We start from the raw sequence: 21,289 nt of genomic DNA on the forward strand, positions 1-21,289 counted from the left end.
AGTTCAGTTTCTTTCTCTTCTTCACGAGAAGAACTTGTAACTTTGTAGTGCGCTCCCCCCGGTGCACACTAGAGGGCGCTGTCTTCCAGCCCACTCTGAACGTCAGCTCCTGAAGATTCTCCAGATAAGAGTCGAGCAGACAAGGTCAACCGTCCAGCATTTAAAATGAATAATTCTGCACTTCCTGTCCTGTCAGTGTTGAGAGATCGTGAACTGAAGCACTGCTCAGGAGGAAGATGATGGTGATGGTGATGGTGATGGAGATGATGAAAGTGATGGAGATGAAGATGATGAAAGTGATGGAGATGATGCTGATGATGGAGATGATGAAGATGATGATGATGGAGATGATGATGATGATGATGAAGATGATGATGATGGTGATGATGATGAAGATGATGGTGATGATGATGGAGATGAAGATGGAGATGAAGATGGAGATGATGATGATGATGATGGTGATGATGATGAAGGTGATGATGATGGAGATGAAGATGGAGATGGAGATGATGATGATGATGATGATGATGATGGAGATGATAAATGATGAAGATGATGATGATGATGGAGATGATGATGAAGATGATGGAAATGATGATGAAGATGATGATGATGAGGATGATGATGGAGATGAAGATGGAGATGATGATGAGGATGATGATGAGATGATGAAGATGATGATGATGGAGGTGATGAGGATGATGGAGATGATGATGAAGATGATGATGATGGAGATGAAGATGGAGATGGAGATGGAGATGATGATGATGAGGATGATGATGGAGATGATGAAGATGATGATAATGGAGATGATGATGATGATGATGATAGAGATGATGATGATGAAGATGATGATGATGGAGATGAAGATGGAGATGGAGATGATGATGAGGATGATGATGGAGATGATGAAGATGATGATAATGGAGATGATGATGATGAAGATGATGATGATGGAGATGATGGAGATGATGATGAGGATGATGATGGAGATGATGGAGATGATGATGAAGATGATGATGGAGATGAGGATGATGATGAAGATGATGATGATAAAGATGGAGATGATGGAGATGATGATGAGGATGATGATGGTGATGAAGAAGATGATGGAGATGATGATGAGGATGATGATGGAGATGATGAAGATGATGATAATGGAGATGATGATGATGATTGATGATGATGAAGATGATGATGATGGAGATGAAGATGGAGATGGAGATGATGATGAGGATGATGATGGAGATGATGAAGATGATGATAATGGAGATGATGATGATGAAGATGATGATGATGGAGATGATGGAGATGATGATGAGGATGATGATGGAGATGATGATGAAGATGATGATGGAGATGAGGATGATGATGAAGATGATGATGATAAAGATGGAGATGATGGAGATGATGATGAGGATGATGATGGTGATGAAGAAGATGATGGAGATGATGATGAGGATGATGATGGAGATGATGAGATGATGATGATGACGATGATGGAGATGAAGATGATGATGAGGATGATGATGGAGATGAAGAAGGAGATGATGAAGAAAGGAACACGGAGAGCTTAGAGCAGCTCACGGAGGTCGAGCTCTCATACCTACTGCTCTCAGCTGCTCACACACCAGTGAGGAAACTTCTCTCATCTCAGTGACCACGAAGGTTCTAGTTCAGATCACGTGACTCGTGTATTTTTAAACCAGATCCTCTCGAGTGACTAAATGTCTGGTTCTCTTGCAGCAACTGATTCCATTCGTGGAGGACGACAAACATGACGATCGATCTTCTGGCCACGCCCGGCAGAGCTCGGAGGAGAAGAGGGAGGTCCTGGAGGTCAACAAGGTACTGAGGGGGACCTTCACCACCAGATCTGTGAGACAGGTCATGACATCATGAGACAGGAAGTGACATCATGAGACAGGACGTGACATCATTAAACAGGAAGTGACATCATGAGACAGGACGTGACATCATGAGACAGGAAGTGACATCATGAGACAGGAAGTGACATCATGAGACAGAAAGTGACATCATGAGACAGGAAGTGACATTATGAGACAGGAGGTGACATTATGAGACAGGAAGTGACATCATGAGACAGGAAGTGACATCATGAGACAGGAAGTGACATCATGAGACAGGAGGTGACATCATGAGACAGGAAGTGACACCATGAGACAGGAAGTGACATCATGAGACAGGAAGTGACACCATGAGACAGGAGGTGACATCATGAGACAGGAAGTGACATCATGAGACAGGAAGTGACATTATGAGACAGGAGGTGACACCATGAGACAGGAGGTGACATCATGAGACAGGAAGTGACACCATGAGACAGGAAGTGACATCATGAGACAGGAAGTGACACCATGAGACAGGAGGTGACATCATGAGACAGGAAGTGACATTATGAGACAGGAAGTGACATCATGAGACAGGAAGTGACACCATGAGACAGGAAGTGACACCATGAGACAGGAAGTGACACCATGAGACAGGAAGTGACATCATGAGACAGGAAGTGACACCATGAGACAGGAAGTGACACCATGAGACAGGAGGTGACATCATGAGACAGGAAGTGACACCATGAGACAGGAAGTGACATCATGAGACAGGAAGTGACACCATGAGACAGGAGGTGACATCATGAGACAGGAAGTGACATCATGAGACAGGAAGTGACATTATGAGACAGGAGGTGACATCATGAGACAGGAAGTGACACCATGAGACAGGAAGTGACATCATGAGACAGGAAGTGACATCATGAGACAGGAAGTGACACCATGAGACAGGAAGTGACATCATGAGACAGGAAGTGACACCATGAGACAGGAGGTGACATCATGAGACAGGAAGTGACATCATGAGACAGGAAGTGACATTATGAGACAGGAAGTGACATTATGAGACAGGAGGTGACATTATGAGACAGGAAGTGACATTATGAGACAGGAAGTGACATTATGAGACAGGAGGTGACATCATGAGACAGGAAGTGACATTATGAGACAGGAAGTGACATTATGAGACAGGAGGTGACATTATGAGACAGGAAGTGACATTATGAGACAGGAAGTGACATCATGAGACAGGAAGTGACATCATGAGACAGGAAGTTACATCATGAACCTGAAGGAAGTTCATCAGTGACTCTCAGCTGCTCACACAATGAACATTTTTTATATAAATCTTTTTTTTTTTAAACATTTAATTCTCATTATTCTTACAACAATATTTCCATTTGTTAAGTAAATACTTTTGTTAAAACATGTGATGATGTCACGTGATCATGATGATGTCACGTGATCACGTGATTTAATGTTTGAATATAAATTTGAATAATTGCATGATTTTCACACAGTTTGATTTTGTAGTTTAAATCCTTTTAATAAATGTTTCATCATTTTAAAATAGTTTTAGATATAAAAATATTGGCACTTAACGAGTTAAAAAGGATTAATTTTTATTTTAAATATAATATAAATATAAATTTAATCTACGAACGATTGAATTCAAGGGATTTAAATGTTCAAATGTTGACTTTATTTATTGACTATTGTGATGAACTTCTGTAGAACTTTCCAGTGACTCCAGTGTGTTGTTGTTCATTTGATCTGGAGTCACTGAGCTGCTGAGGTCGAGGGTTCGATTCCCGCCAGAGAGTCTGGGCTTCTGCGCTCTGGCTGCTGCCCCCGCGACCTTATGACCAGAAGGGGTTGATTTTAGAGCTGCTTGGAGGAGGGCTTGACACGAGTCACAGTGATTCAGTGACAGATGTCAATCAAACTGTGAGCTTCTGAGATGAAACTCATGAACGTCTTGAAACCTTTCTTCAAACAAACCATTGAAGACGTTAAACGTTGACTTGTGAAGGTTGATGTTTAATGTTTAATGTTTATGTTTATGTTTAATGTTTAATGTTTATGTTTAATGTTTAATGTTTATGTTTAATGTTTAATGTTTAATGTTCTACAGTCGAAACTAACTCTTGAACTTGAACTCTTACCTTTCTGGGCGCAGTTTTAGTGTATCTGCCAATCAAATGAGGTCTGAATCGGCAGATCTGTTGTGTGGAGTCCCTCAAGGTTCTGTTCTGGGTCCTTTATTGTTTTTGCTGTACTTGATTCCCCTCGGTAAAATCATTCAGAGATTTCCTGATGTTTCTTATCACATTTTTGCTGATGACATCCAGCTCTACTGCTCTTTTGATCCAACTGAGCTCCAGAGGCTGAACTTAATCAATTGTTGCTAGAAATCAAACAATGAGTGAAAACACTTTACAGCTAAATGTGGACAAAACTGAAACTCTGGTGATTGTTGATGATAAGATTCCAGGGTTGAGTCAGTACTTGAGTGACTTATGTCAGTCTGTCAAACTGAGCCTGAGAAACCTGGGTGTTGTATTTGATAAAGACATGTCTCTTGTTCAACACTGAAGAAAACTGACCAGAAACTGTTTCCTTCAACTGAGAAAAATCTCTAAACTTAGGAAAATGTTGTCGGAACATGATCTGGATCTTATAATCCATGCGTTTGTTTCTTCTCGTCTGGACTATTGTAACAGTTTGTTTTCATGTCTTAACAAGAAGGATCGTCTCGTCTGCAGTTGATTCAGAATTCTGGCCGCTCTAGTAGAAGAACTCACATTTCTCCTTCAAACTCTTCACTGGCTTCCAGTTTCTTTCAGGATCATTTTAAAATTCTGGTTCTTACTTTCAGATCTATTCATGGTCAGGCTCCTCCTTCCATCACATATCTGATCCAGCCTTACACCCCAGCTCGGGCTCTGAGGTCTGTGGATCAGAATCTACTTATGGTTCCACGCACACGACTCAGGACCAGAGGAGAGAAATCTTTTCAGGCTGTTGCTCCTAAGCTTTGAAACGATCTTCTCTCTCTTTGCTCTTGATGATCTACTGACTCCTTTAAGAAACATCTGTGTTTGATGATCTACTGACTCCTTCAAGAAACATCTGTGTTTGATGATCTACTGACTCCTTTAAGAAACATGTGTTTGATGATCTACTGACTCCTTCAAGAAACATGTGTTTGATGATCTACTGACTCCTTCAAGAAACATCTGTGTTTGATGATCTACTGACTCCTTCAAGAAACATCTGTGTTTGATGATCTACTGACTCCTTTAAGAAACATGTGTGTTTGATGATCTACTGACTCCTTCAAGAAACATCTGTGTTTGATGATCTACTGACTCCTTCAAGAAACATCTGTGTTTGATGATCTACTGACTCCTTCAAGAAACATCTGTGTTTGATGATCTACTGACTCCTTCAAGAAACATCTGTGTTTGATGATCTACTGACTCCTTCAAGAAACATGTGTGTTTGATGATCTACTGACTCCTTCAAGAAACATGTGTGTTTGATGATCTACTGACTCCTTCAAGAAACATCTGTGTTTGATGATCTACTGACTCCTTCAAGAAACATGTGTGTTTGATGATCTACTGACTCCTTTAAGAAACATCTGTGTTTGATGATCTACTGACTCCTTCAAGAAACATGTGTGTTTGATGATCTACTGACTCCTTCAAGAAACATCTGTGTTTGATGATCTACTGACTCCTTCAAGAAACATCTGTGTTTGATGATCTACCGACTCCTTCAAGAAACATCTGTGTTTGATGATCTATTGACTCCTTCAAGAAACATCTGTGTTTGATGATCTACTGACTCCTTCAAGAAACATCTGTGTTTGATGATCTACTGACTCCTTTAAGAAACATCTTAAGACGTTTCTATTTGTTCAGGCTTTTCCTTAATTTCTCGAACTCCTGTGTTGTTCTCAGTATTATCTTGATCTTTAAAGTATGTACTTTATTGAGTATTGTTTTGATTGTTTAAGCGCTTTGTGACCCTGGTCTGGAAAAGCTCTATATAAATAAATATTACTTACTTACTTACTTACACACACACACACACACACACACACACACACACACACACACACACACACACATTACTTAAACATGTCTTTACAACTTGTTGTATCTTATTGTTGTCATGTGTGTATAAAAGTGATTTTTGTGTTAAATGTTGATAAGAAGTTTGTTTTAACTACGAGTAAAGACGTCAAGTTAGTAGTTGGTTTAGTTAGTTTAGTTAGTTAGTTTAGTTTTGACTCTGAATGTTTGCAATGATTGTATTCTGTGTTTGTGTGTGTTTTTGTGTGTCTGGGTGTTTGTGTCTGTCTGTATGTGTGTGTCTGTGTGTTTGTGTGTGTCTGTGTCTGTCTTTGTGTTTGTGTGTCTCTGTCTTTGTGTGCATGTGTCTCTCTGTCTTTGTGTGTGTGTTTGTTTGTTTGTGTTTGTGTCTGTCTTTGTGTATGTGTCTGTGTGTTTGTGTGTCTCTGTCTTTGTGTACATGTGTCTGTCTGTCTTTGTGTTTGTATGTGTGTCTGTGTGTTTGTTTGTTTGTGTCTGTGTGTCTAATGTTTGAAGTTGAAGGAACAAACACACACCTGATGTTGAACCTCCAAGATCGATAACATCACAACATCATCACGTCAGACTCACACAGTTGTGTATTTTTGTTGTCTGCGTGGTAGTTTTTACACAACAATCAGTGAGTGTACAGTGAAGCTCAGACACACACGACTCACTCACTAGCTTGATGCTCTTTTAGCCTCCGGTTCTGACCCGGTTTTACTCGTGTACTGAGGGGTTTTACTCATGTACTGAGGGGTTTTACTCATGTACTGAGGGGTTTTACTCATGTACTGAGGGGTTTTACTCATGTACTGAGGGGTTTTACTCATGTACTGAGGGGTTTTACTCATGTACTGAGGGGTTTTACTCATGTACTGAGGGGTTTTACTTGTGTACTGAGGGGTTTTACTCATGTACCGAGGGGTTTTACTCGTGTGCTGAGGGGTTTTACTCATGTACTGAGGGGTTTTACTCGTGTACCGAGGGGTTTTACTCGTGTACAGAGGGGTTTTACTCATGTACTGAGGGGTTTTACTCGTGTACTGAGGGGTTTTATTCGTGTACCGAGGGGTTTTACTCGTGTACCGAGGGGTTTTACTGGTGTACCGAGGGGTTTTACTCGTGTACCGAGGGGTTTTACTGGTGTACCGAGGGGTTTTACTGGTGTACCGAGGGATTTTACTCATGTACCGAGGGGTTTTCCTCATGTACTGAGGGGTTTTACTCGTGTACTGAGGGGTTTTACTTGTGTACTGAGGGGTTTTACTCATGTACCGAGGGGTTTTACTCGTGTACTGAGGGGTTTTACTCGTGTACTGAGGGGTTTTACTGGTGTACTGAGGGGTTTTACTCATGTACTGAGGGGTTTTACTCATGTACTGAGGGATTTTACTCATGTACCGAGGGGTTTTACTCGTGTACTGAGGGGTTTTACTCGTGTACTGAGGGGTTTTACTTGTGTACTGAGGGGTTTTACTCATGTACTGAGGGGTTTTACTCGTGTACCGAGGGGTTTTACTCATGTACTGAGGGGTTTTACTCGTGTACTGAGGGGTTTTACTCGTGTACCGAGGGGTTTTACTCATGTACTGAGGGGTTTTACTCGTGTACTGAGGGGTTTTACTCATGTACTGAGGGGTTTTACTCGTGTACTGAGGGGTTTTACTCGTGTACCGAGGGGTTTTACTCGTGTACTGAGGGGTTTTACTCGTGTACTGAGGGGTTTTACTTGTGTACTGAGGGGTTTTACTCATGTACCGAGGGGTTTTACTCGTGTACTGAGGGGTTTTACTCGTGTACTGAGGGGTTTTACTGGTGTACTGAGGGGTTTTACTGGTGTACTGAGGGGTTTTACTCATGTACCGAGGGGTTTTACTCGTGTACTGAGGGGTTTTACTCGTGTACTGAGGGGTTTTACTTGTGTACTGAGGGGTTTTACTCGTGTACTGAGGGGTTTTACTCATGTACTGAGGGGTTTTACTCATGTACTGAGGGGTTTTACTCGTGTACCGAGGGGTTTTACTCGTGTACCGAGGGGTTTTACTCGTGTACCGAGGGGTTTTACTCATGTACTGAGGGGTTTTACTCGTGTACTGAGGGGTTTTACTCGTGTACCGAGGGGTTTTACTCATGTACTGAGGGGTTTTACTCGTGTACTGAGGGGTTTTACTCATGTACTGAGGGGTTTTACTGGTGTACTGAGGGGTTTTACTCATGTACTGAGGGGTTTTACTCGTGTACTGAGGGGTTTTACTCATGTACTGAGGGGTTTTACTGGTGTACTGAGGGGTTTTACTGGTGTACTGAGGGGTTTTACTGGTGTACTGAGGGGTTTTACTCGTGTACTGAGGGGTTTTACTCATGTACTGAGGGGTTTTACTTGTGTACTGAGGGGTTTTACTCATGTACTGAGGGGTTTTACTCATGTACCGAGGGGTTTTACTCGTGTACCGAGGGGTTTTACTCGTGTACCGAGGGGTTTTACTCATGTACTGAGGGATTTTACTCATGTACCGAGGGGTTTTACTCGTGTACTGAGGGGTTTTACTCGTGTACTGAGGGGTTTTACTTGTGTACTGAGGGGTTTTACTCATGTACTGAGGGGTTTTACTCGTGTACCGAGGGGTTTTACTCATGTACTGAGGGGTTTTACTCGTGTACTGAGGGGTTTTACTCGTGTACCGAGGGGTTTTACTCATGTACTGAGGGGTTTTACTCGTGTACTGAGGGGTTTTACTCATGTACTGAGGGGTTTTACTCGTGTACTGAGGGGTTTTACTCGTGTACCGAGGGGTTTTACTCGTGTACTGAGGGGTTTTACTCGTGTACTGAGGGGTTTTACTTGTGTACTGAGGGGTTTTACTCATGTACCGAGGGGTTTTACTCGTGTACTGAGGGGTTTTACTCGTGTACTGAGGGGTTTTACTGGTGTACTGAGGGGTTTTACTGGTGTACTGAGGGGTTTTACTCATGTACCGAGGGGTTTTACTCGTGTACTGAGGGGTTTTACTCGTGTACTGAGGGGTTTTACTTGTGTACTGAGGGGTTTTACTCGTGTACTGAGGGGTTTTACTCATGTACTGAGGGGTTTTACTCATGTACTGAGGGGTTTTACTCGTGTACCGAGGGGTTTTACTCGTGTACCGAGGGGTTTTACTCGTGTACCGAGGGGTTTTACTCATGTACTGAGGGGTTTTACTCGTGTACTGAGGGGTTTTACTCGTGTACCGAGGGGTTTTACTCATGTACTGAGGGGTTTTACTCGTGTACTGAGGGGTTTTACTCATGTACTGAGGGGTTTTACTGGTGTACTGAGGGGTTTTACTCATGTACTGAGGGGTTTTACTCGTGTACTGAGGGGTTTTACTCATGTACTGAGGGGTTTTACTGGTGTACTGAGGGGTTTTACTGGTGTACTGAGGGGTTTTACTGGTGTACTGAGGGGTTTTACTCGTGTACTGAGGGGTTTTACTCATGTACTGAGGGGTTTTACTTGTGTACTGAGGGGTTTTACTCATGTACTGAGGGGTTTTACTCATGTACTGAGGGGTTTTACTCGTGTACCGAGGGGTTTTACTCGTGTACCGAGGGGTTTTACTCGTGTACCGAGGGGTTTTACTCATGTACTGAGGGGTTTTACTTGTGTACTGAGGGGTTTTACTCGTGTACCGAGGGGTTTTACTCATGTACTGAGGGGTTTTACTCGTGTACCGAGGGGTTTTACTCGTGTACTGAGGGGTTTTACTCGTGTACTGAGGGGTTTTACTCGTGTACTGAGGGGTTTTACTCGTGTACTGAAATCACAGCGTCTTATTCACGGCGTCTCAGTGGCTGAGCGAGCGCCGCAGAAGTGCTTCTGTTGAGCGTCCGGTGGACGAAGGTGATAAATAACCTCGTTTGTAACGCGACCTTCTCTCCGTGCAGAGCATCAACATGCAGATGGAGATTCTGTCAAACCAGTGAGTGGAGATTGAGACGAGGCTTCGTCGTAGATCACACGCCTGCATGTGACGCCATGTTGTTCATTAGGTGCTCGAGGGCAGCCGAGCACGGTTTACAATATCGACAATTATGTTTGAATGTACACGTCTGTGTACTCGTGAACGCAAGACGAGTTTTCTGCTGCAGCGCTAGACTTGAACACATTATTTTATTCACTTTTTCACTAGTTAAGAGGTTTATTGTGAACAATCTGTTGATCACCATACATGCTTAACTATATATACAGTGTAGTAACAAGTATATATGTGTAGTATTGTCTAGTACTTGACTCTGGTGTAGTTATAGTGTAGTAACAAGTATATATGTGTAGTATTGTCCAGTACTTGACTCTGGTGTTGTGATAGTGTAGTAACAAGTATATATGTGTAGTATTGTCCAGTACTTGACTCTGGTGTTGTGATAGTATAGTAACAAGTATATATGTGTAGTATTGTCTAATACTTGACTCTGGTTTAGTGATAGTGTAGTAACAAGTATATATGTGTAGTATTGTCCAGTACTTGACTCTGGTGTTGTGATAGTGTAGTAACAAGTATATATGTGTAGTATTGTCCAGTACTTGACTCTGGTGTAGTGATAGTGTAGTAACAAGTATATATGTGTAGTATTGTCCAGTACTTGACTCTGGTGTTGTGATAGTGTAGTAACAAGTATATATGTGTAGTATTGTCCAGTGCTTGACTCTGGTGTAGTGATAGTGTAGTAACAAGTATATATGTGTAGTATTGTCCAGTACTTGACTCTGGTGTAGTGCTAGTGTAGTAACAAGTATATATGTGTAGTATTGTCCAGTACTTGACTCTGGTGTTGTGATAGTGTAGTAACAAGTATATATGTGTAGTATTGTCCAGTACTTGACTCTGGTGTAGTGATAGTGTAGTAACAAGTATATATGTGTAGTATTGTCCAGTACTTGACTCTAGGTGTTGTGATAGTGTTGTAACAAGTATATATGTGTAGTATTGTCCAGTACTTGACTCTGGTGTTGTGATAGTGTAGTAACAAGGATATATGTGTAGTATTGTCCAGTACTTGACTCTGGTATTGTAGTATTTACAGACCACATGACTCTTGACAAAGTCGTAACTACTTTCATTTGTTTTTAAACCAAAATATGTCCAAATATCAGCTTTAAAAGCTGCTGGACTCACTGTATCCTCTCGTCCTCAGTCATCACTGGGACCTCAGGGTATTTAATTCTTCAGCTGCCGAGGACGTAACGACTGCCGTAACTTTATTTGCAACACAAGTTGAACAAAAGCTGCATATTTTTATGTAATTTTGTTTGTAAATAGGAAATATATGTTGTATTTATTTATTTTTTTGAAACGTTGCTGTTGAATATCAATATGTATCTTTATTTACCCTAATGTTTACGTTGAAAAATACCATGTTGATTAGAATTTTTATCTAGTTACTTGTAACAGAGTGTGATTTATCGTGCAGGGGGTTAATATATTGTTATTATGTTATTATATTGTTATGACTTTGTTATTACATTGTTATTATATTCTTATTATATTATTATATTGTTATTATGTTATTATATTGTTATGACTTTGTTATTACATTGTTATTATATTGTTATTATATTATTATATTGTTATTATATTGTTATTATTTTATTATATTGTTGTTACATTGTTATTATATTGTTATTATATTATTATATTGTCATTATATTGTTGTTACATTGTTATTACATTATTATATTGTTATTATGTCATTACATTATTATTGTATTGTTATTATATTGTCATTATATTATTATATTGTTATTATGTTATTATATTATTATATTTCTCTTATATTATTATCTTATTTTATTGTCATTATATTGTTATTACATTATTATATTGTTATTACATTATTATATTGTTATTATATTGTTGTTATCTATGGATCCAGCCTCATGAGCTCCTACCAAAGTGTTGTCATTAGTAAATTGAACTCGGATCCACCGGTAGAATCTCTCACTTCTGTCCGGAGACGAGAGGAACATGTTGTCCATCTGGACCTGCTGCTCACCGGGCCGGCAGTAAGAAGGACCAGCTCTGTGGAGTGAGAGTGGTGGAGGCAGATGTTCGTGGTCCAGCAACATCTGCTGCTGGACCGGGAGGAGCGAGCATGTCGCAGTGGATCTGAGGGAAGAGACGCTAAATGGAAAAGAGATGTTCGGCTAAAAGGTTGAAGGTTTGCAGCCGAGCGAGAAACAAGAGCGAGGAACACGAGTGGAAGAAGCTTTTTGTTGAGTCCGGTGAGAACCTGCTGAGAGAAGACGGGGGAGGATGTGTGAAGGAGCCATGATGGAGGAAGAAAAACAGAGGGAATAAGAAGAAGAAGAAGAGAGGAGGAAAAGAGACGAAAATCATTGAAAAAACACTAACATTTATATATATATATTCAATATATAGTATCAGTAGCAGCATCAAAGCTCCAGGAGCCTCGTGTTCTAAGGGGTTTTATTCGTCTACTGAGGGGTATTACTTATGTACTGAGGGGTTTTACTCATGCACTGAGGGGTTTTACTCGTGTACTGAGGGGTTTTACTCGTGTACTGAGGGGTTTTACTCATGTACTGAGGGGTTTTACTCATGTACTGAGGGGTTTTATTCGTGTACTGAGGGGTTTTACTCGTGCACTGAGGGGTTTTACTCGTGTATTGAGGGGCTTTACTCATGCACTGAGGGGTTTTACTCGTGTACTGAGGGGTTTTACTCGTGTATTGAGGGGTTTTACTCATGTACTGAGGGGTTTTATTCGTGTACTGAGGGGTATTACTTATGTACTGAGGGGTTTTACTCATGCACTGAGGGGTTTTACTCATGTACTGAGGGGTTTTACTCATGTACTGAGGGGTTTTACTCTTGTACTGAGGGGTTTTACTCATGCACTGAGGGGTTTTACTCATGTACTGAGGGGTTTTACTCATGTACTGAGGGGTTTTACTCATGTACTGAGGGGTTTTACTCTTGTACTGAGGGGTTTTACTCATGTACTGAGGGGTTTTACTCGTGTACTGAGGGGTTTTACTCGTGCACTGAGGGGTTTTACTCATGTATTGAGGGGTTTTACTCATGCACTGAGGGGTTTTACTCGTGTACTGAGGGGTTTTACTCGTGCACTGAGGGGTTTTACTCGTGTATTGAGGGGTTTTAATCGTGCACTGAGGGGTTTTACTCGTGTATTGAGGGGTTTTACTCATGTACTGAGGGGTTTTACTCGTGTATTGAGGGGTTTTACTCATGAATTGAGGGGTTTTACTCATGTATTGAGGGGTTTTACTCGTGTATTGAGGGGTTTTACTCGTGTACTGAGGGGTTTTATTCGTGTACTGAGGGGTATTACTTATGTACTGAGGTGTTTTACTCATGTATTGAGGGGTTTTACTCATGTACTGAGGGGTTTTACTCGTGTATTGAGGGGTTTTACTCATGAATTGAGGGGTTTTACTCATGTATTGAGGGGTTTTACTCGTGTATTGAGGGGTTTTACTCGTGTACTGAGGGGTTTTATTCGTGTACTGAGGGGTATTACTTATGTACTGAGGTGTTTTACTCATGTATTGAGGGGTTTTACTCATGTACTGAGGGGTTTTACTCATGTACTGAGGGGTTTTACTCGTGTATTGAGGGGTTTTACTCATGTATTGAGGGGTTTTACTCATGTACTGAGGGGTTTTATTCGTGTACTGAGGGGTATTACTTATGTACTGAGGGGTTTTACTCGTGTACTGAGGGGTTTTACTCATGTATTGAGGGGTTTTACTCATGTATTGAGGGGTTTTACTCGTGTACTGAGGGGTTTTACTCGTGTATTGAGGGGTTTTACTCGTGTACTGAGGGGTTTTACTCATGTACTGAGGGGTTTTACTTGTGTACTGAGGGGTTTTACTCGTGTACTGAGGGGTTTTATGCACAAAAAACGTGCTGAGACAACTTTCACGTCAAAGTCCATATGTATCAAAACTGAAAAGATGGTAAAAAGGTCGTAATTCGTGCACAAACATGGAACTAAGTGGAGACACTAAATACACACACACCTTACTTATGGTGCCAACTAAACACTGAACTCCCATGATGCCATTTTACACACTGATCTGGTTAGTGACGTCTGATTGGTCGATACAATACTGTGTTTAGATTCTACGTCAATGTTGTCAAAAGTCAATCGACGGCTGTGATGGGTTGGCTGGGCGGCAAAGCATGATGGTAGCTGTTGAGGTCCCTGTTGTTTTTAAGAGGAATCTGTTTGAATTCATAAATGGATCAAAGATCACGACCTCTGACCTGACATGCTGGTACACGCTGGTACACGTTGGTACACACTAGTACACGCTAGTACACATTAGTACTTCATGTCGTCTTCACTCTGTGAGATAAGATGAATATCTTTGTGGATGAAAAGGATTTTCATTTCTATCATTTACTTAAAGTCTTTCCTCCGTTCATGAACGTTTTTACGGCGTACACTGTCGGACGAGGAAATGACGCTTTGATACTTCCTGATTCTCTGATCCATCGTCTTGACGATTGTTCAGAAAAGCAAACGGAAGCTGTTCACGAGACGAATGAAAGCTCCTGCAGATCGATGCGTGAGTGAAGACGTCCAGATGCTGCAGGAAGGATAACAGGATTGTGATTAAAGTCTCCTGTAGCAGGAAAACCCTCCTGTGGGGACGAGATGGATGCGAGTGAAGAGACGAGTGTGACGAGATGTAAGTGAAGAGACGAGTGTGACGAGATGTAAGTGAAGAGACGAGTCTGACGAGATGTAAGTGAAGAGACGAGTGTGACGAGATGGATGTGAAGAGACGAGTCTGACGAGATGTAAGTGAAGAGACGAGTCTAAAGAGATGTAAGTGAAGAGACGAGTCTGACGAGATGTAAGTGAAGAGACGAGTCTGACGGGATGTAAGTGAAGAGACGAGTCTGACGGGATGTAAGTGAAGAGACGAGTCTGACGAAATGTAAGTGAAGAGACGAGTCTGACGAGATGTAAGTGAAGAGACGAGTCTGACGAGATGTAAGTGAAGAGACGAGTCTGACGAAATGTAAGTGAAGAGACGAGTCTGACGAAATGTAAGTGAAGAGACGAGTCTGACGAGATGTAAGTGAAGAGACGAGTCTGACGAGATGTAAGTGAAGAGACGAGTCTGACGAGATGTAAGTGAAGAGACGAGTCTGACGAGATGTAAGTGAAGAGACGAGTCTGACGAGATGGATGTGAAGAGACGAGTCTGACGAGATGTAAGTGAAGAGACGAGTCTGACGAGATGGATGTGAAGAGACGAGTCTGACAGGATGGATGTGAAGAGACGAGTCTGACGAGATGTAAGTGAAGAGACGAGTCTGACGAGATGTAAGTGAAGAGACGAGTCTGACGAGATGGATGTGAAGAGACGAGTCTGACGAGATGTAAGTGAAGAGACGAGTCTGACGGGATGTAAGTGAAGAGACGAGTCTGACGAGATGTAAGTGAAGAGACGAGTCTGACGAGATGTAAGTGAAGAGACGAGTCTGACGAGATGTAAGTGAAGAGACGAGTCTGACGAGATGTAAGTGAAGAGACGAGTCTGACGAGATGTAAGTGAAGAGACGAGTCTGACGAGATGTAAGTGAAGAGACGAGTCTGACGAGATGTAAGTGAAGAGACGAGTCTGACGAGATGTAAGTGAAGAGACGAGTCTGACGAAATGTAAGTGAAGAGACGAGTCTGACGAGATGTAAGTGAAGAGACGAGTCTGACGAGATGTAAGTGAAGAGACGAGTCTGACGAAATGTAAGTGAAGAGACGAGTCTGACGAAATGTAAGTGAAGAGACGAGTCTGACGAGATGTAAGTGAAGAGACGAGTCTGACGAGATGTAAGTGAAGAGACGAGTCTGACGAGATGTAAGTGAAGAGACGAGTCTGACGAGATGTAAGTGAAGAGACGAGTCTGACGAGATGGATGTGAAGAGACGAGTCTGACGAGATGTAAGTGAAGAGACGAGTCTGACGAGATGGATGTGAAGAGACGAGTCTGACAGGATGGATGTGAAGAGACGAGTCTGACGAGATGTAAGTGAAGAGACGAGTCTGACGAGATGTAAGTGAAGAGACGAGTCTGACGAGATGGATGTGAAGAGACGAGTCTGACGAGATGTAAGTGAAGAGACGAGTCTGACGGGATGTAAGTGAAGAGACGAGTCTGACGAGATGTAAGTGAAGAGACGAGTCTGACGAGATGTAAGTGAAGAGACGAGTCTGACGAGATGTAAGTGAAGAGACGAGTCTGACGAGATGGATGTGAAGAGACGAGTCTGACGAGATGTAAGTGAAGAGACGAGTCTGACGAGATGTAAGTGAAGAGACGAGTCTGACGAGATGTAAGTGAAGAGACGAGTCTGACGAGATGTAAGTGAAGAGACGAGTCTGACGAGATGTAAGTGAAGAGACGAGTCTGACGAGATGTAAGTGAAGAGACGAGTCTGACGAGATGTAAGTGAAGAGACGAGTCTGACGAGATGTAAGTGAAGAGACGAGTCTGACGAGATGTAAGTGAAGAGACGAGTCTGACGAGATGTAAGTGAAGAGACGAGTCTGACGAGATGTAAGTGAAGAGACGAGTCTGACGAGATGTAAGTGAAGAGACGAGTCTGACGAGATGTAAGTGAAGAGACGAGTCTGACGAGATGTAAGTGAAGAGACGAGTCTGACGAGATGTAAGTGAAGAGACGAGTCTGACGAGATGTAAGTGAAGAGACGAGTCTGACGAGATGGATGTGAAGAGACGAGTCTGACGAGATGTAAGTGAAGAGACGAGTCTGACGAGATGGATGTGAAGAGACGAGTCTGACAGGATGGATGTGAAGAGACGAGTCTGACGAGATGTAAGTGAAGAGACGAGTCTGACGAGATGTAAGTGAAGAGACGAGTCTGACGAGATGGATGTGAAGAGACGAGTCTGACGAGATGTAAGTGAAGAGACGAGTCTGACGAGATGTAAGTGAAGAGACGAGTCTGACGAGATGGATGTGAAGAGACGAGTCTGACGAGATGTAAGTGAAGAGACGAGTCTGACGAGATGGATGTGAAGAGACGAGTCTGACAGGATGGATGTGAAGAGACGAGTCTGACGAGATGTAAGTGAAGAGACGAGTCTGACGAGATGTAAGTGAAGAGACGAGTCTGACGAGATGGATGTGAAGAGACGAGTCTGACGAGATGTAAGTGAAGAGACGAGTCTGACGGGATGTAAGTGAAGAGACGAGTCTGACGAGATGTAAGTGAAGAGACGAGTCTGACGAGATGTAAGTGAAGAGACGAGTCTGACGAGATGTAAGTGAAGAGACGAGTCTGACGAGATGTAAGTGAAGAGACGAGTCTGACGAGATGTAAGTGAAGAGACGAGTCTGACGAGATGTAAGTGAAGAGACGAGTCTGACGAGATGTAAGTGAAGAGACGAGTCTGACGAGATGTAAGTGAAGAGACGAGTCTGACGAGATGTAAGTGAAGAGACGAGTCTGACGAAATGTAAGTGAAGAGACGAGTCTGACGAGATGTAAGTGAAGAGACGAGTCTGACGAGATGTAAGTGAAGAGACGAGTCTGACGAAATGTAAGTGAAGAGACGAGTCTGACGAAATGTAAGTGAAGAGACGAGTCTGACGAGATGTAAGTGAAGAGACGAGTCTGACGAGATGTAAGTGAAGAGACGAGTCTGACGAGATGTAAGTGAAGAGACGAGTCTGACGAGATGTAAGTGAAGAGACGAGTCTGACGAGATGGATGTGAAGAGACGAGTCTGACGAGATGTAAGTGAAGAGACGAGTCTGACGAGATGGATGTGAAGAGACGAGTCTGACAGGATGGATGTGAAGAGACGAGTCTGACGAGATGTAAGTGAAGAGACGAGTCTGACGAGATGTAAGTGAAGAGACGAGTCTGACGAGATGGATGTGAAGAGACGAGTCTGACGAGATGTAAGTGAAGAGACGAGTCTGACGAGATGTAAGTGAAGAGACGAGTCTGACGAGATGTAAGTGAAGAGACGAGTCTGACGAGATGTAAGTGAAGAGACGAGTCTGACGAGATGTAAGTGAAGAGACGAGTCTGACGAGATGTAAGTGAAGAGACGAGTCTGACGAGATGTAAGTGAAGAGACGAGTCTGACGAGATGTAAGTGAAGAGACGAGTCTGACGAGATGTAAGTGAAGAGACGAGTCTGACGAGATGGATGTGAAGAGACGAGTCTGACGAGATGTAAGTGAAGAGACGAGTCTGACGAGATGTAAGTGAAGAGACGAGTCTGACGAGATGTAAGTGAAGAGACGAGTCTGACGAGATGTAAGTGAAGAGACGAGTCTGACGAGATGTAAGTGAAGAGACGAGTCTGACGAGATGTAAGTGAAGAGACGAGTCTGACGAGATGTAAGTGAAGAGACGAGTCTGACGAGATGTAAGTGAAGAGACGAGTTTGACGAGATGTAAGTGAAGAGACGAGTCTGACGAGATGTAAGTGAAGAGACGAGTCTGACGAGATGTAAGTGAAGAGACGAGTCTGACGAGATGTAAGTGAAGAGACGAGTCTGACGAGATGTAAGTGAAGAGACGAGTCTGACGAGATGTAAGTGAAGAGACGAGTCTGACGAGATGTAAGTGAAGAGACGAGTCTGACGAGATGGATGTGAAGAGACGAGTCTGACGAGATGGATGTGAAGAGACGAGTCTGACGAGATGTAAGTGAAGAGACGAGTCTGACGAGATGGATGTGAAGAGACGAGTCTGACGAGATGGATGTGAAGAGACGAGTCTGACGAGATGGATGTGAAGAGACGAGTCTGACGAGATGTAAGTGAAGAGACGAGTCTGACGAGATGTAAGTGAAGAGACGAGTCTGACGAGATGTAAGTGAAGAGACGAGTCTGACGAGATGTAAGTGAAGAGACGAGTCTGACGAGATGTAAGTGAAGAGACGAGTCTGACGAGATGGATGTGAAGAGACGAGTCTGACGAGATGTAAGTGAAGAGACGAGTCTGACGAGATGGATGTGAAGAGACGAGTCTGACGAGATGTAAGTGAAGAGACGAGTCTGACGAGATGTAAGTGAAGAGACGAGTCTGACGAGATGGATGTGAAGAGACGAGTCTGACGAGATGTAAGTGAAGAGACGAGTCTGACGAGATGGATGTGAAGAGACGAGTCTGACGAGATGTAAGTGAAGAGACGAGTCTGACGAGATGTAAGTGAAGAGACGAGTCTGACGAGATGGATGTGAAGAGACGAGTCTGACGAGATGTAAGTGAAGAGACGAGTCTGACGGGATGTAAGTGAAGAGACGAGTCTGACGAGATGTAAGTGAAGAGACGAGTCTGACGAGATGTAAGTGAAGAGACGAGTCTGACGAGATGTAAGTGAAGAGACGAGTCTGACGAGATGTAAGTGAAGAGACGAGTCTGACGAGATGTAAGTGAAGAGACGAGTCTGACGAGATGTAAGTGAAGAGACGAGTTTGACGAGATGTAAGTGAAGAGACGAGTCTGACGAGATGTAAGTGAAGAGACGAGTCTGACGAGATGTAAGTGAAGAGACGAGTCTGACGAGATGTAAGTGAAGAGACGAGTCTGACGAGATGGATGTGAAGAGACGAGTCTGACGAGATGTAAGTGAAGAGACGAGTCTGACGAGATGTAAGTGAAGAGACGAGTCTGACGAGATGTAAGTGAAGAGACGAGTCTGACGAGATGTAAGTGAAGAGACGAGTCTGACGAGATGTAAGTGAAGAGACGAGTCTGACGAGATGTAAGTGAAGAGACGAGTCTGACGAGATGTAAGTGAAGAGACGAGTCTGACGAGATGGATGTGAAGAGACGAGACTGACGAGATGGATGTGAAGAGACGAGTCTGACGAGATGGATGTGAAGAGACGAGTCTGACGAGATGGATGTGAAGAGACGAGTCTGACGAGATGTAAGTGAAGAGACGAGTCTGACGAGATGTAAGTGAAGAGACGAGTCTGACGAGATGTAAGTGAAGAGACGAGTCTGACGAGATGTAAGTGAAGAGACGAGTCTGACGAGATGCAAGTGAAGAGACGAGTCTGACGAGATGGATGTGAAGAGACGAGTCTGACGAGATGTAAGTGAAGAGACGAGTCTGACGAGATGTAAGTGAAGAGACGAGTCTGACGAGATGCAAGTGAAGAGACGAGTCTGACGAGATGCAAGTGAAGAGACGAGTCTGACGAGATGCAAGTGAAGAGACGAGTCTGACGAGATGTAAGTGAAGAGACGAGTCTGACGAGATGGATGTGAAGAGACGAGTCTGAGCAACAAACTTATCTGATGCAGAAATCACCAGATGATAAGATACAACAATATAGATCTTTAAGATCAGATCAGTCGTTAAAAGAGAGTAAATAATTGTGTTGGATCAACTGCATCAACGTGTTTTTGCGTTTTGAGGAAAACATGCTGTGAATAAACCTCATTAATGGTTTATTTACTGAAATCTTATTCTTAAGGTGTGAAGTGAAAATCAATCAAATACTAGAAGAGAAACTTTATACCAAACAACTTAATCATGTTTTCTTCCTGTTATTCCTTGTGTCCGTGACACGCCCCCTGGAGGCCGAGCCCGGAAAGACAGGGGCTGGTGTGGGAGCAGATAAACGACTCTCTATGGTGACGTCTGCGGTGCTTCATGGGCTTCACTGGAGCTGAGTGATGGCCTCGCGCTCGTGATCCGTCGATCGGGGTAATTGCTGTTTGTCGGAGGCTGCGTGACTGATGGTGATACGATCTGCTGGAGTCGCAGGAGATGAAGCGTCGTCTCCACAAGTGTCTTCGTCTCCTGCCACAGTGGAAACACTGACCTGAATGTACTTCTACTGTGTGAGGACACACTTCTGGAGGTTTGTTCTCCGTCCAAACGCTTAGATCTGAAGCAGGTTCTCGACCTTCTTCTCAACCTCACAAGGTCATGTCTTCCATGGACCTGAACATGAAGTTTGTTTCAATACATCTCACCAGAACGCTGACTCGGCAGGAGGACTGGACCGGTTCCTCTGCAACAACATGGTTCAAATAGTTTGACTCATTTTCTCTATTGTTTGAAAATACTTGAAAGTATCCGACATATGTGTATAGCTTTAAAAATGTATATTCAATACAATAGAAATTAAACAATTAATTTTCTCCTTCTTGACACTTTAGTAGGAGTGTGTATTGATCACGATACAAGGATACGATATATAGTGATAGTGTAGTAACAAGTATATATGTGTAGTATTGTCCAGTACTTGACTCTGGTGTTGTGATAGTGTAGTAACAAGTATATATGT

At 42.8% G+C, this 21,289-nt stretch overlaps 1 protein-coding gene across 1 annotated transcript in view; it reads left to right on the forward strand.

The window, feature by feature from the left end:
* med30 (mediator complex subunit 30) overlaps positions 1-21,289 on the forward strand; it is a 43,435-nt gene that overhangs the window by 14,330 nt on the left and 7,816 nt on the right. The window contains exon 4 of the mRNA XM_087786163.1: positions 1,747-1,848. Coding sequence (XP_087642289.1) covers positions 1,747-1,848 — 102 coding nt within the window. The remainder of the gene's footprint in view (positions 1-1,746; positions 1,849-21,289) is intronic.

Source organism: Callionymus lyra, chromosome 3 (genome assembly GCF_982586985.1).
Source record: "Callionymus lyra chromosome 3, fCalLyr1.hap1.1, whole genome shotgun sequence".
NCBI classification, from domain to species: domain Eukaryota; kingdom Metazoa; phylum Chordata; class Actinopteri; order Syngnathiformes; family Callionymidae; genus Callionymus; species Callionymus lyra.